Source organism: Gopherus flavomarginatus, chromosome 8 (assembly GCF_025201925.1).
Source record: "Gopherus flavomarginatus isolate rGopFla2 chromosome 8, rGopFla2.mat.asm, whole genome shotgun sequence".
Taxonomy (NCBI): Eukaryota; Metazoa; Chordata; order Testudines; family Testudinidae; genus Gopherus; species Gopherus flavomarginatus.
Window position 1 is genome coordinate 15,442,816 of NC_066624.1, and position 14,185 is coordinate 15,457,000.

The 14,185-nt window shown below is 40.0% G+C and overlaps 1 protein-coding gene across 11 annotated transcripts in view; it reads right to left on the reverse strand.

The window, feature by feature from the left end:
* Positions 1-14,185, reverse strand: part of TENM1 (teneurin transmembrane protein 1) — a 1,412,425-nt gene that overhangs the window by 133,822 nt on the left and 1,264,418 nt on the right. For 8 of the 11 annotated variants that reach the window (XM_050964455.1, XM_050964457.1, XM_050964453.1 and 5 more), the window contains 2 exons: positions 4,567-4,752; positions 3,273-3,296 (listed from right to left, as the gene is read on the reverse strand). In XM_050964455.1, coding sequence (XP_050820412.1) covers positions 3,273-3,296; positions 4,567-4,752 — 210 coding nt within the window. The remainder of the gene's footprint in view (positions 1-3,272; positions 3,297-4,566; positions 4,753-14,185) is intronic. The other 3 variants (XM_050964456.1, XM_050964458.1, XM_050964454.1) reach the window with 1 other exon arrangement.

The window sequence follows — 14,185 nt, forward strand, 5'->3', positions numbered from 1 at the left end:
CTGTAGATGTGTGTGCTGGCAAGTGGGCAATGAAGTCTTGCAGTGACATGTGATCATGTCACCTAAACTGGAATCCATCTTTAACCTGGTGTCTTTCCATTGAGAAGGAGAGGGTTGGAACCCAGAGAGGGACAAAGGATTTCTGCCTTATGCAAAAGATATGTAAAGGAGTGGAAGAGAACAAAGAAGGAAGAGCCATCATGAAGAATCCCCTGGCTACCACCTGAGCTGGAACAAGAGCTGTACCAGGGGAAAGTATTGTGCCAAGGCCTGGAAGGTGTCCAGTCTGAGGAAAAAAACTTACTGAAGCATCAATAAGGGTGAAATTATCTGCATTCAGTTTGATTAGACATAGATTTTGCATTTTATTTTATTTTGCTTGGTGACTTACTTTGTTCTGTTACTACTCAGAACCACTTCAATCCTACTTTCTGTATTTAATAAAATCACTTTTTACTTATTAAATAACTCAGAATATGTTTTAATACCTGGGGGAGCAAACAACTGTGCATCTCTCTCTATCAGTGTAGTAGAGGGTGAACAATTTATGAGTTTACCCTGCATAAGCTTTATACAGGGTAAAACAGACTTATTTGGGTTTAGACCCCATTGGGAGTTGGGCATCTGGGTGTTAAAGACAAGAACACTTCTGTTAGCTGCTTTCAGGTAAACCTGCAGCTTTTGGGGCAAGTAATTCAGACCCTGGGTCTTTGCTGGAGCAGACGGGAGTGTCTGGCTCAGCAAGACAGGGTGTTGAGTTCCCAAGCTGGCAGGGAAAACAGGAGCAGAGGTAGTCTTGGCACATCGGGTGGCAGCTCCCAAGGCGGGGTTCTGTGATCCAACCCGTCACAGGGGCTTTTTATTGTAATGCCTCCTCCCACTTCCTTACAACTCTGTATCCAGTTCAAATAAGACAAACACTTGTCCTTTGGTGGCTTTAGGAAATGTTTTGGTTTCTTTCTCTAAATTATGAAACTAGATCTAAAAATGGATCAATTGCATCATCCCCAGGGTTTGTAAACTCTGAATTAACAGTAATTTCGGCATTTTCAACTAGGTTTCTTGCTCAGTATGACAGATAGATAATCTCTTGGATGTGCTCACTTATGTCCATCTGCTTGTATAGTTTGGTGCCAGTACAGATTTTTGTCAGATCTTTATCTTACCACATAGGGAGCCAAAAGGCAATGGATAGAGCTTAGCAATCAATCAATTTAACACTACAACTGTCATCCCTTTATAAATGAATGCTTTCTCCTTGCCAGAATGGACTCACAGGAATTCAGTGCCTCTCTATATCTGAAAGTGCATGTTGATCCTTCTGCACTATCAAATGGAAAAGATTTGATTCCAAGAGTAAAGGAAGACTCAGTCTGCAGGGGTTTCTGGCAGCCACTAAAGGAGATATTGCAAAAGGTGTTTGGAACTGCCAGCCAAAGAGACAGAGCCTAAATACCAGTGGTCCACTTTGAGACACAAAATGCATGAGGTAATACCTTTTATTGGACCAACTTCTGTAGTGGTCCACCTAGTCCAGTATTCTGGCTCAGAGTGGCCAGTATCATGTGCTTCAGAGAAAGGTGCATTACAGAATAGTCTGCACACAGAGAACATTTTTTTCTAACTCCCAAAAGTCAGAGTGTTGTTTCTTTCCAGGATCCTTGTGTTTGGCTTTTTTAATCCTTACTTTTATAGCTCTGGATAGTTCTTGTTACCCACATAAATTATATGTCACACCATGGCTCCAAGATCTGCATCAGCTGCCTACTGGTCTCCTGGTAGAGTTTAAATTGTTACTTACAACTTAGAATGCCTTTAATTTCCTAGCCTCTGCCTATCTGAAGAATCACCTCCTCCGCCCCTCCCCCCGACATGCTGCCATAGTTGCCATCAGCAGAAATGCTTGAGCTATATTCCCCCCGCCCCCATTATAAAATAGAGAGGGTCTGCTGGTAAGATGCTGTCTATAAGGGCCCTGGGACTCTAGAACTTGTTCCTTGTTGGTCTGAAATAGCTTGATCTTGACAATCTTCCAGTACACTGTCAAAGCCATTCATTTCATAGATTTTTTTTGTGTGAGGAGAGTTGAGGGTATGTTCCCGTGGAGATTAAAGGGGCTGTTTTCCTGTTTTGATTTATTGGCCAGCTGAGTTAATTCATTATTGGTATATTTAATGATTATATTTTGCCTTGGGTGGTTGTCCTTTATGAATGTCCTTTATAATTCTCAGGTAACCTAGGGCTTTTTATATGAACATTTCTTATTGTTATTCAATTCTGAAGAGATAAAAATAATAAATACATAAATAAGTGTCCAATCCTTTTGGAATCCTGCTTCGTCTCATATCTCTGCTGAGAGCCATCTTCCCAGGGGACAGTGTGATTTTTTACACAATAGTGTGGCTAGGACTGAGAGATTGCTTCCAAATTATGAAGGACAGACATGTAGGGCCAGAAACAAGCCATAGACCCTGCAGAGCAAATTCATGTCAAAGGACATGCACAGGGTGCAAATCAACACAGAATTTAGCTCTTTGGGTCTGGAATGGTTTAATAAAGTATTTCATCTCTAGCCTAGATAGCATTTTCTGCCAAAGGGCAAACACACAAATTGCTCAAAGCAGCAACCAACCTGGGTGTGGGGTAGAGCAAATATTTATAAATTCCTCTGATAACTCAAAACCTCACACAGTACTGTACAATGCCATGTCTTAAAACATGCATTATTTTACATTTCTCCTCCACCTCCAAAGTCTTAGAAAAGCATATTTCCTTCACAAATGAAACCTACTCTCTAGCTGCTGATGATAAAAATATGGAAATGTTGTTCTAATAGAAGGAAGGATTGACACAAATTATTCTGGTAATACCAAGTCCTCAGTGCTGTCATCGCTCCGTGAATGGAAACCATGAGCAGAAATCTGACTCATCTCACGTAGCATATTACATATATATGGAAATTGGTAACCAAATGCAAAAGCAACATTCCAGTCATGCTTACTTTAGATACCTCCGCTTCTGATGAAATATTGGGACAATATAAAGAGCTAAGAATGCAGAATGTACTGATATTTTTTAGACAAACTACACTTCTCTGTAAATATATACCTACCTATCCAGTCATCCATTTGACCTATCCTGGATAAATATTGTATCTTAACAGTACAGGAAGTGGGAGGCTCAAAAGGGAACAAGTCACACAAATACCCCTATTCCCAACACTTTTTGTATCCTTTCATTATTCCTTTGCAATGCTGATATGAAAAGCTTACCTCGCACAGCATCTAAGTAGTGAGCTTAAAAAAGAAAAAACAAAACTGTGATAGATCGAATTTCTCCACTAGAATGAAAACAAAGAAATCATTTGGTAATAGTTTACCATACTTCAGTTAAGATAAATTCCCTTTCTCTTATTGCAATCAGGTCTATTCCTACCACTTTGAATAAAACAAATAGCTGATTTTGTTATCCAGGAGGTCAGAAAGGACTCATATAGCAATAAACAATAATTGCAGCTAGGCGTGTTCTTCAGTTATTGTTCTTTAATATTATGGGCGCTACCATGTGTAATGCAAGCTGTGCCTTCTACTTAATTCAGTCATTGCTTAGTTATCTTCCTTTTAAAAACAAAAACAAATCTCTTGAACAAAATATTTTTTACTAAGAATAAAGAAAATTCTCTTTATTTTTTGTCAATTTTACGCCCTATAAGCAGGTATTATAAGGTAATTGAATCACTTGCTATAGAATTTTGCCATTTAATTAAATGAGGAAGAGCCAAATTTTCATAATACAGTAAAGAAAAAATATAGGCACTGTATTTGCAAAGCATGAAAGTCTGGACTGCCTACCTCTCAAAATTAGGTATCCTGGTCTCTTACGTGCAATTAAAATGTTTAAGAATAAGAATGCTCCGGGAAAACAGTAATGACATTTTGGCAAGAAATACTATTAAGCTTTGTAAAAATGTGTCACATTTTATTAAAATATAACAATTAACATTTGTACAGCTGAGTAAGGACTTCTGAAAAGATTCATAAGCTTTAACTTATTAACAATATTGTGGTAGTCTGCTGCTATAAAACCATCTCTTGTGACAAGCAAAATATTTAAGTACTCTGATATAAAGGCAACAGATTTAGAATTATTTAAGCTGCCTGCTAGTTTCATCCCCTCACAACTTCTATTAATAATTTTTAAGTATTTTTTTATGATTCTCAGTACCTATAGGAATGTAGTTTAGATGTGTATTAGAATGTAACCTATTTTTATATATCTCTATATCTCTATATCTATCTTTGATTTGATATTTCCAACTATTACATCAGTATTGTTGCATGTAAAGCAAAGGCTGCACTGACCACACGCTGTGGGACAAATACAGATCTGGTGTAAGTGTGTGCCAGTTCATCAAAGTCAGTGGAGTGGCATCTCTATACTCCAGGCCTGAATTTGGCTCTCTAATTTTTCCAAGAGTTCTTGAAGTCGATGGCAGCAGCAGATCTTCCTATTAGCTAGTCAGCTTTAAAAAAAAAACAAAAACAAAAAAGAACGTAAAAATCTTACCAATGGTGCAGTGATCCCCTTCCCATCCAGGGCTGCACTCACACTTCCCATCTTTGCACTGACCATGTTCAGCACAGTGAGAGTGGCATGTACGTTCCTCACAGCTTGGTCCTACCCAGCCTTCTTCACATTGGCATATTCCTCTTGAACAAACACCGTGGTTACCACAGTCCATAGTGCATAATTCTACATGGGATTCAAAGAATACATACTTTTAGATGGTAATTTCATGTTTTGTTATGGACTATGCATTGATAAAGCATATAGACACCTGTCTGCAAGAGTGATTGAATGCAGGACTCCTATCATGAAATATAGGCTGCAACCATATGAACTACTCCTTCTTTAGCAGCAGGTAAGTAGCAAGCCTTATATTTGTTAGGGCCAGCCACTAATTGCATGCCATAGGACCTTGATCCAAAGCCCACTGAAACCAATAAGATTTTCATTTACTTGGGTGCATTTTGGATCAGGCCCTAAGCCAATGTATCACACACCCATCCCTGATTCTGATAGGTGTTTTCAGAAATCTAGGACACAGTTTTTATTTAAGCAATTCTCAAAGTACAGGATCCAGGTGGATTGAGTTAAAAGACAAAGTGTGACTAATCTATTACAGCAAAGTGATCACAGGGATATTAAACAGTTTGTAATGATGGTAGTGGCCTTCCCTTATGGCAATAAAAGCCAACGAGCTAATACACAGAAAGAAAATAATGTATGTTAAACAGCAAGCAACCCATAGCCCTGGAAAAATACAATATTACCCACATATAGGCCGCTCAACACAGGAATATGTCCCAAATTCTGCAATGGTTTTCAAGGTTTGTATTTAAAAACCTTTACTCTTGCCCATCAATGGCTGGCTGGTCAAACTATAAAAACTATTCCATGATGACAAGATCAGTTCTTGCAAGTCATTTCTAGTCACAGTAAATTTTTCTGCATGGATGGGGCCCTAGTGACACTCCATTCATAGTGAAGGAGAATTACAAGTCCTGAATTGTTTTAATAAATCACAACATGCCAATTGCAATTCTACCTCCACTTAGAGTGAAGTTATTCTGTGAAAAGAATGGTTTCATTATAAGAGGGCTCAATGTAGTTTAAATTTATTTAAAATACTTAGTGTCAGCAGACAGAATTTGCTTGTTATTCTGCAATTAACCTGCCAGAGGAATGTTTCCTCCTCCTTCCCAGAAGCTAGTTGATAGCACTGTAAATATAAGCCGAAATACCCATGTCAGTTCTGATTTAAAAAGTGATTTAAAAAGTGTAACATACCAAATGGTGGAACGATTTTCCCCTGACAGGTTTTAAAGAATGATAATTTCTTACTCTGAACTATTATATATAAACACTCCCCCTTGAATGTCTGTAATGGCAAAAAATGACAATATATATGAATTTTTTTTAAAAGTACATATTTAAATTCCTTATCAATTTCAATCTTTCAACAGGAATAAAAAAGTAATGAAAACCAAACCATGCAACATTACAGATGTTGACAGCTGTGTGATTTACAACGTATGTATAGGAATGTCATTTTTAATGTTTCAGGGTCATGAGCAGTTTTATTCATCAATACCTTTTAAAAACATCCTATGTAGATAAAATATATATTAACCTTATAGGCTACAAAAATGACAAAATTATGCTAAAATACAAACGTATTGCCTTGGGAAATATATTGCAAGGGAGCATGAAAAAATAGACAGACAGACTTTCAGGTTTTATTGAAATAATTTAGTATTACTGAGTGCTTTTAGCATGTTGCAAGGCACAACACTTATATAAATTAAATCTGGATAAAGTTCAGCATTTCTCCTTTGCTTACCTAAAGAAGAACAATTTTATTCAACAGACTCTTCAGTTGTCTCCCAAAAATGTTATATCCACAAAATTTACTATTTTGGGTAAATTCTTCCAGCGCAGCAAATTACACCCTACCACTTAGCCTGGGAGTACAGGCCAGTTTCTCAGCTGGTATAAATTAGCATAGCTCCATTGACTTTAATAGAACTATGCTAATTTATACCAGTCGAGGATCTGGCTCAGGTTAGTTTACACCAGATGAGGATATCTGTAATTAGATAGGCCCAAATCCTGCACTGTTGCTGCTTTTCACATGTTAAACTTAGCCAGGCACAGAAGTATCAGTGTCAGTGTGGTGACTCCTACATCACCTCCAGCCATTGTCAGCATGTCCAGAATCCACACTGTTCAAGTAGACCAGAAATATGGCAAAAATAGTTTGCCCTTGTCTAATCTCATGTAACAAATTGCAGTGAGTACAATCAGCCTTATGAGTAAAAGACGTGGACTGGATGACCCAGGATATTGTTATTGCTTTATCTCAATATTGCCAATCTAAATCTAGATCACCAATTAAAATGACAGCCTTTTATTGGCTTGGATGAAATGAGGAGAGCAGGCTGAAAATGGAAACATAAACACATACTTGTGAAAAACTTCAAAAATATTAAGTCATGTTCTTCATTCCATATGCTGTGAAATAACCAGTGTAACAACCCCAGTCTCTGTGTGCTCTGTTTCCCTCTTCTCTCATACCAGCAGATCTGAGTACTCCCATTGACCACTTCCCTCCATTCCAGGAACCCACATTCTGCCCCCCATGCCAGGGGTTCTGTGTGCCCCCTCATTCTCCTCTAATCCTCGTGCCCCTAATCAGATGCCAGTGGCACCACGTGTCCCCCATATCCGTTTCGAGTTTTCAGATTTTAACCAAATTCAATGGGCTTCTGGGCACTGATCCCTAGAATATTTCCTGACATTTTAGAACAGATCAGATGCAGAGTTCAAAAGTTATTGCATTGCACTGAGACAGAGAAACGCCATCAAATTGAGTGTAGGGCCTCACTTTGCTCAATCAAAAGGACAACAGTTCTAGAACAGTGATCTCTTCATATATCTTCAGGAGTCAAAGGAAAATTTGAGAACAATTCCTGCCATGAACTAATGAGGGCAGTGACTGTGTTGGAGGATGGACACTGTTTTCCTTTGAAAGAGAATGGTGAACTTCAACAACATTTCTCTATAATAAGGCTGCAAAGCGGAGAATGTTCAGTTGCCTCCTCTTGCTCAACCACTTGACACATCAGCACTCTGTAGGCAGAGTTTGAACTCTCAGGTTTCTATTATTATTTCAACAATTTAATATCAAGCTCCTAAAAATGCTGTTTAAGACAACCCTACAGATGGATTCTTCAGGTGAGGAGATCCAAGCACAGTTCTTATGACTGTCCGCAGATTTCTGTTCTCAGGCAAGGCACCAGAAATCAAACCTAATGCCCATCCTAACTACAGCAAAGTAGCACAAGCACACAGAAGATTGCAGTTTAAAACCAGTAGCTCACCTAATAAATATGACTAAGCATGTGCTTTCAAGTCAAGCTACCTTGTTTTGAATATCCAAACACATAACAAACTCTTTAGCTCCTCCTGGAGAAAAACATATGCATAAAATCCCCGAACCTGGGAGAAACACTAGCTGACTACATTTCTGTTTGTCCTGATAGATCATGTTCACAAAGGAAGTCAAACAAAAGAATACTCCACAGCGGATGGTGCTGAGATACTACGGTGATGAGCAGAATATAAAACCCCAAAATAGATAGATGGTCCCAAACAATTCTGTCCATAAATGTCACATTATAAAAAAGCCCAAAGATCATGCAATTGCTATACTGATCCCTTTGTTAAATTATGTCTGTTCTTCCTTTTACAACAACAGATGCTTTAAGGACTCAGAACCAGCCCAGATGAGCAGTGCTCCAGGAACCAGAGCAGCTATGCAAAATATCTTGGATTTGACTGAGCCTGATAGGCAAGTGTCAGCTACTATGGCTCCATGAAGACACGATTATAAATTGAAATGAGAAGAAGCCAACCAGAGAGGTAAAGCAATAGGGAAGGGGAAGAAGTAGGAAAAACCTTCATTTCCTTCCACTCCATTGCTCCTTAAAATGCATAATAAACTACTATAATTAAAAAAAAATCCTCTTTGGATTCAAAAAGTGAATTCTGTTGGGCAATATCCACCAGCCTGAGGCTTTGTGTATTATATTCCATTGTCAATCACTTACACCACCTATAGGGTAACATATTATATTTGTGAAGCTCCTTCTCTACACTGAAGAGTTCAGGCTTGTCATTTTACATAATGGATCCACAAATGAAATTTCCTGCACCTCCTTGCCACATCTCTAAATCTTCTCTGTGTGATGCTCTTCTGCATGGCTTGCCTTACTGCACAGAAGAGAAATGGTTCAGCTGTACTTGGACTTTCTATAACTGTGAAGGTGTGTGGGGGATTGCCATTCGGCTGGAGAGCTAACAGACCAGATCCTCAGGTGGTGTAGATTTTCTGATCTCCACTGAAGTTAAGTGAGCCTCTACAATTACACCAACTGAGGATCTGGCCTAGGGTTTTTACATGCACTGCACCAGTTTACAACTGAAACAAGATCTTTGCGAACATAAGGGCTAGGGACTTCATTTTGTTATTAAATAAAACCTTAGGTTCTGCAGAAACTGACAGGACTTCTAGCAAAGTGTTGGAAGAGTGCTGAGAACTGGCTCAAACCAGTGACAGTTCGTGACTTTTTTGACAGGTGAGGCACAGATCACAAAAGAGTTATTTCCACTCCCACACAGTGTGTAATTTAGTAGTTATTAAAAGGTTAGTTTATTTCTAGTGATAAGCAACAGGCAGATGTGGGAACAGGAGCTGCTATTCCCTTTGCTACTCAAGCCTGGTCTACACTACGCTTTTAATCCGATTTTAGCAGTGTTAAACCGATTTAATGCTGTACCCGTCCACACTACGAGGCCCTTTATATCGATATACAGGGCTCTTTAAATCAGTTTCTGTACTCCTCCGCAACGAGAGGAGTAACGCTAAAATCGGTATTACCATATAGGATTAGGGTTAGTGTGGCCGCAAATCGGCAGTATTGGCCTCCGGGCGGTATCCCACAGTGCACCACTGTGACCGCTCTGGACAGCAATCTCAACTCGGATGCAGTGGCCAGGTAAACAGGAAAAGCCCTGCGAAATTTTGATTTTCCTTTCCTGTTCGCCCAGCGTGAAGCTCTGATCAGCACGAGTGGCAATGCAGTCCCAAATCCAAAAAGAGCTCCAGCATGGACCGTACGGGAGATACTGGATCTGATCGCTGTATGGGGAAACAAATCTGTTCTATCAAAGCTCCGTTACAGAAGACGAAATGCCAAAGCGTTTGAAAAAAAAAATCTACAGGCTACACAGTGCTGCGTGAGAAGCGTAACGGGAAGCCAGAGACTCAAATGGATGCTCATGGAGGAAGGGAGGGGGTACTGAGGACTCCAGCTATCCCACAGTCCCCCAGCAGTCTCTGAAAAGTATTTGCATTCTTGGCTGAGCTCCCAAGGCCCGTAGATTCAAACACATTGTCCGGCATGGTTCAGGGAATAGCTCGTCAATTTACTCCCCCCCCACGTGAAAGAAAAGAGAAAGAAATTGTTTCTTGACTTCTTTCAATGTCGTCCTACGTCTACTGAATGCTGCTGGTAGACGCGATGCTGCAGCAGTGAAGAGCAGTATCCACTCCTCTCCCCTGCCCGGTGGCAGATGGTGCAGTAGGACTGGTAGCAGGCCTTGTTATCAACCCGTGAGTGCTCCTGGCTGGCTTCAGATGAGGCTGGCCAGGGGCGCCTGGGTGAAAATAGGAATGATTCTCGATCATTCCCAGTAGATGGTACAGAACGGCTGGTAACCGTCCTCATCATAGCAACTGGGGGCTGAGCTCCATCAGCCCCCTCCCTTTCCTGTGTAAAGAAAAGATTCTGCCCTGCCTGGACTGTCATAGCAGCGGCATGCTGGGCTTCTCTCCCCCGCACTGCTTAATGTCCTGCCTGGACTGTCATAGCAGCGGCATGCTGGGCTTCTCTCCCCCGCACCGCTTAATGTTCTGCCTGGACTGTCATAGCACCGGGAGGCTGCCTCCCCCTCATTTTATCTCACTAACAAGTCACTGTTTCTTATTCCTGCATTCTTTATAACTTCATGACACAAATGGGGGGGACACTGCCACGGTAGCCCAGGAAGGTTGGGGGAGGAGGGAAGCAATGAGTGGGGTTGTTGCAGTGGCACTCCCCGTGAATGGCATGTAGCTCATTATTTCTGCGGGATCTGACACGGAGCAGCTGTGCTCTCTGATACACTGGTTCTCTAGTACACTTGCCCCATACTCTAGGCAGGACTGACTATTTTTAAAAAGCATAAAGGAGGGATTGACTCGGGGAGTCATTCCCAGTTTTGCCTTTGCGCCCCTGGCCAATCTCAGCCAGGGGCACCATGATAGCAGCAGTAAGTACAGAAGGACAGATAACCGTCATCTCATTGCCAATTTACACCGGCAGCAGACGGTACAGAAAAACTGATAACCGTCTCTGCTATCATGTAAAAGCAAATGAATGCTGCTCTGTAGTGCTGGAGTATTGCCTCTGTCCGCAGCATCCAGTACACATATGGTGACTGTAAAAAAAAAAAAAAAAACTGAATGGGCTCCATGGTTGCCGTGCTATGGCATCTGCCAGGGCAATCCAGGGAAAAAGGGCGTGAAATGATTGTCTGCCGTTGCTTTCCCGGAGGAAGGAATGACTGACGACATTTACCCAGAACCACCCGCGTCAATGATTTTTGCCCCATCAGCCACTGGGCTCTCAACCCAGAATTCTAAGGGGCGGGGAAGACTGCGGGAACTATGAGATAGCTACGGAATAGCTACCCACAGTGCAACGCTCTGGAAATCGATGCTAGCTTCGGACCATGGACGCACACCGCCAAATTAATGTGCTTAGTGTGGCCGCGTGCACTCGACTTTATACAATCTGTTTTATAAAACCGGTTTATGTAAAATCGGAATAATCCCGTAGTGTAGACGTACCCTCAGAGGTGACAGAGCACAAGGTGCTCCCAGGGCGCGGTGGTGGTTCATTGTCCACATGCACAGGGTCCACACCCAGGGGAGGGTCCCAGAAGGTGCAGGCCCCATTTCCGCCCTCTGCAGCTCAAACTTAACTTCTACAATCCTTCCACGTCCTCACCAAGTACTGGTTACCATTGTAGTATACTTATAAAGTGACTCCTGGGTATGGTAAATTGCCATGGTAGCAAGACAGCTTCTTGAGGCACAATTAACTATATGAAGTTTTGAGCCTCATGCATCAAGCACTACATTCTTCGAACTTTCTTACATTGCATTTTGCTACTGGAGAGAAAGAGCTGTGATATTTAAATCCAATCACAGTTTGTCCTCAAATCTGTATCTATTCAGCAATTAAATAACATAGAATAGGCAAAATGTATTTTGTAGCTGCTGGGAATTCTTAGTAAAGTTGTGCCTTGCTTGCCTCAGCTGATGAGTGCCTCTGGCTCAAACTGACCCCTGCTTACAGGCTTTTATGAGATATACTCTTATGTATATCACATCTAGCATTCAGACTCCTCAGCTTTCCACCAACTAATGAGCAAGCAACGTCTAAAAAACCATGTTCAACTGAAGCAGTTAGGAATCTTTACTGACATGTCCTTAATTCTGAATGTTCATTAATTTTGTTAGAAGATATCATATACCGTCTGAAGCATTACTAGTAGATATTCTTGAAAAGGAGACAAACATGTTGATCATTCTGGGGTTAATCTAAAAAGCATTAAAAATTCACTTCATATTCTTTATTTTAATTATCTAAGTCAACAATGAGTTCTCTTAACTGTGTTTTACAAGAAGTTTCTAATTGCATAATAGGAAAAAGAAAATTAAAGCTAAATATTTTATAGTTTCTAATGATGAGATTTCTATGTTAGTTCAACATACTTCAGGAATAACTCCACTAGAATATTATGTAAAAATATAAAAATATATGTCAACAAAAGTTTTCAAATAATCTTAAAATAAAAAACATTTTCATTTTACTTTTAAATGATGAGCCTTGTGCTACAGATATTCTAAACCCTTAAGTGTCATATTCATAACTTGGAAATATATTTATTAAAAATGGATTTCCATAAAGATTAGAAATTAATCTAACCTGACTTTTACCCAATATGCTTAACTGCTGGAGGCTATGAAAATTCACCTATCTAGGCCTAATAAAGAAAGGTTTTTTTCAATTTAAATATACATTGCATTTAATAAGCTTGCATAATAATTTCAACAATATTCCTCAGCTTTTTAAATTACCTGCCTGCTGTGTCCTGGAGACAACTCTGTTCTATCTTTCATTTTTCAGCAACTGATTTTATTAACATAATTTTTTCTCCCACAAAAGTTCAAAAACTTAAATTGCAAGTTTCAAAAGTGATGGTGCTATTTCTGAATGACACCAAATGGAGGCATTGTCTACACTAGAAAAGGTTCCAGTTCTCCAAATGAAATCAATTATATTAGCAAAAGGACTTTTTGCTGGTATAACTATGTTTACACTAGGGCTTTTGCTGGAATTGTTGTATCAGTTAGGGTTGTGATGGAAACACATGGACTTCCTTTTATACTTCACAAATCATCCAACGTTTTTATAGACCTTCTCTCTCTTTCTCTCCCAGCATTTCATTTCTGTCACTTTGTTTTCTTGATTTCGTCTCATTATTTGGTCTGATTTTAATTTTTCTTATTCTCCCATGGCCCCATAGGCTTTAAAATTTTATCTTATTGCTGGGTAACACCCTTCTAAGATGTTTACCATGGGATGAAAGATTAGACTTGAACTGTTGTTAGGCCAGATTCTCTTTTGGATCATTGTCTTCAATGCAGCTGTGCTGATTTAATATGAGCTGAGGAGCTAGCCCTGTATGTGAAATGTTTTATGAATTGAAGATATAATATATAATAGTCCAGCATTGCCGCTGAAGGACAAATGGGTATAAGTAGACCCTAGACGCTAATTAGACTGTTAACACCTATGCGAGCAACAGCCTGAATGGCTGGCCAAGAGGAAGAGGAATGGGAATCAAAAAACCTGACTGATACCCAGTTTTCTCTCTCTCTTCTGTGTTGTCTGTTAGATTTGTCCCAAAAACAATTCCTGCAACTGTGATTAATGGTGGATTTACTGGAAACTGCAAAATGTTGGATGCTTCCGCTTTTAATTGTGCCTAGTGAATACATACGATTGTCATGCCATTGCTCATGTTAAGGAATGCCTTACTCGATGAGCAGTCCCATTGGTTTCTAAAGGGTTACTCATGGAGTGGGATACTCCTCAGTGAGGTAAGGCTGGCAAAAAAATCAAGGTCTCAACATCAAAGTATGCTGTGTTTGGGTTACATGCACTGAAAACCATTATCCAGATACCTATTCAGTACAATATAGCCCATCAGCACAACATGACCACTTATCCTGCCCATATGGAAGAGCCAACACTACCCCAAACAATCTATTTCACTTTAAATTTAACTGTTAGCTCTTCGCTTTTAAGTTTAATTCAGAGAAAATATTTGTGACATATCATTTCTCAGACTTCCAAGTTACATTACTTACGTTTGTACCTGCCATGAGGTGTTACCATCCAGCCTGCCCCCTTGCAGCCAGTCATGGCTCTGTAGGTATATTGCAGTC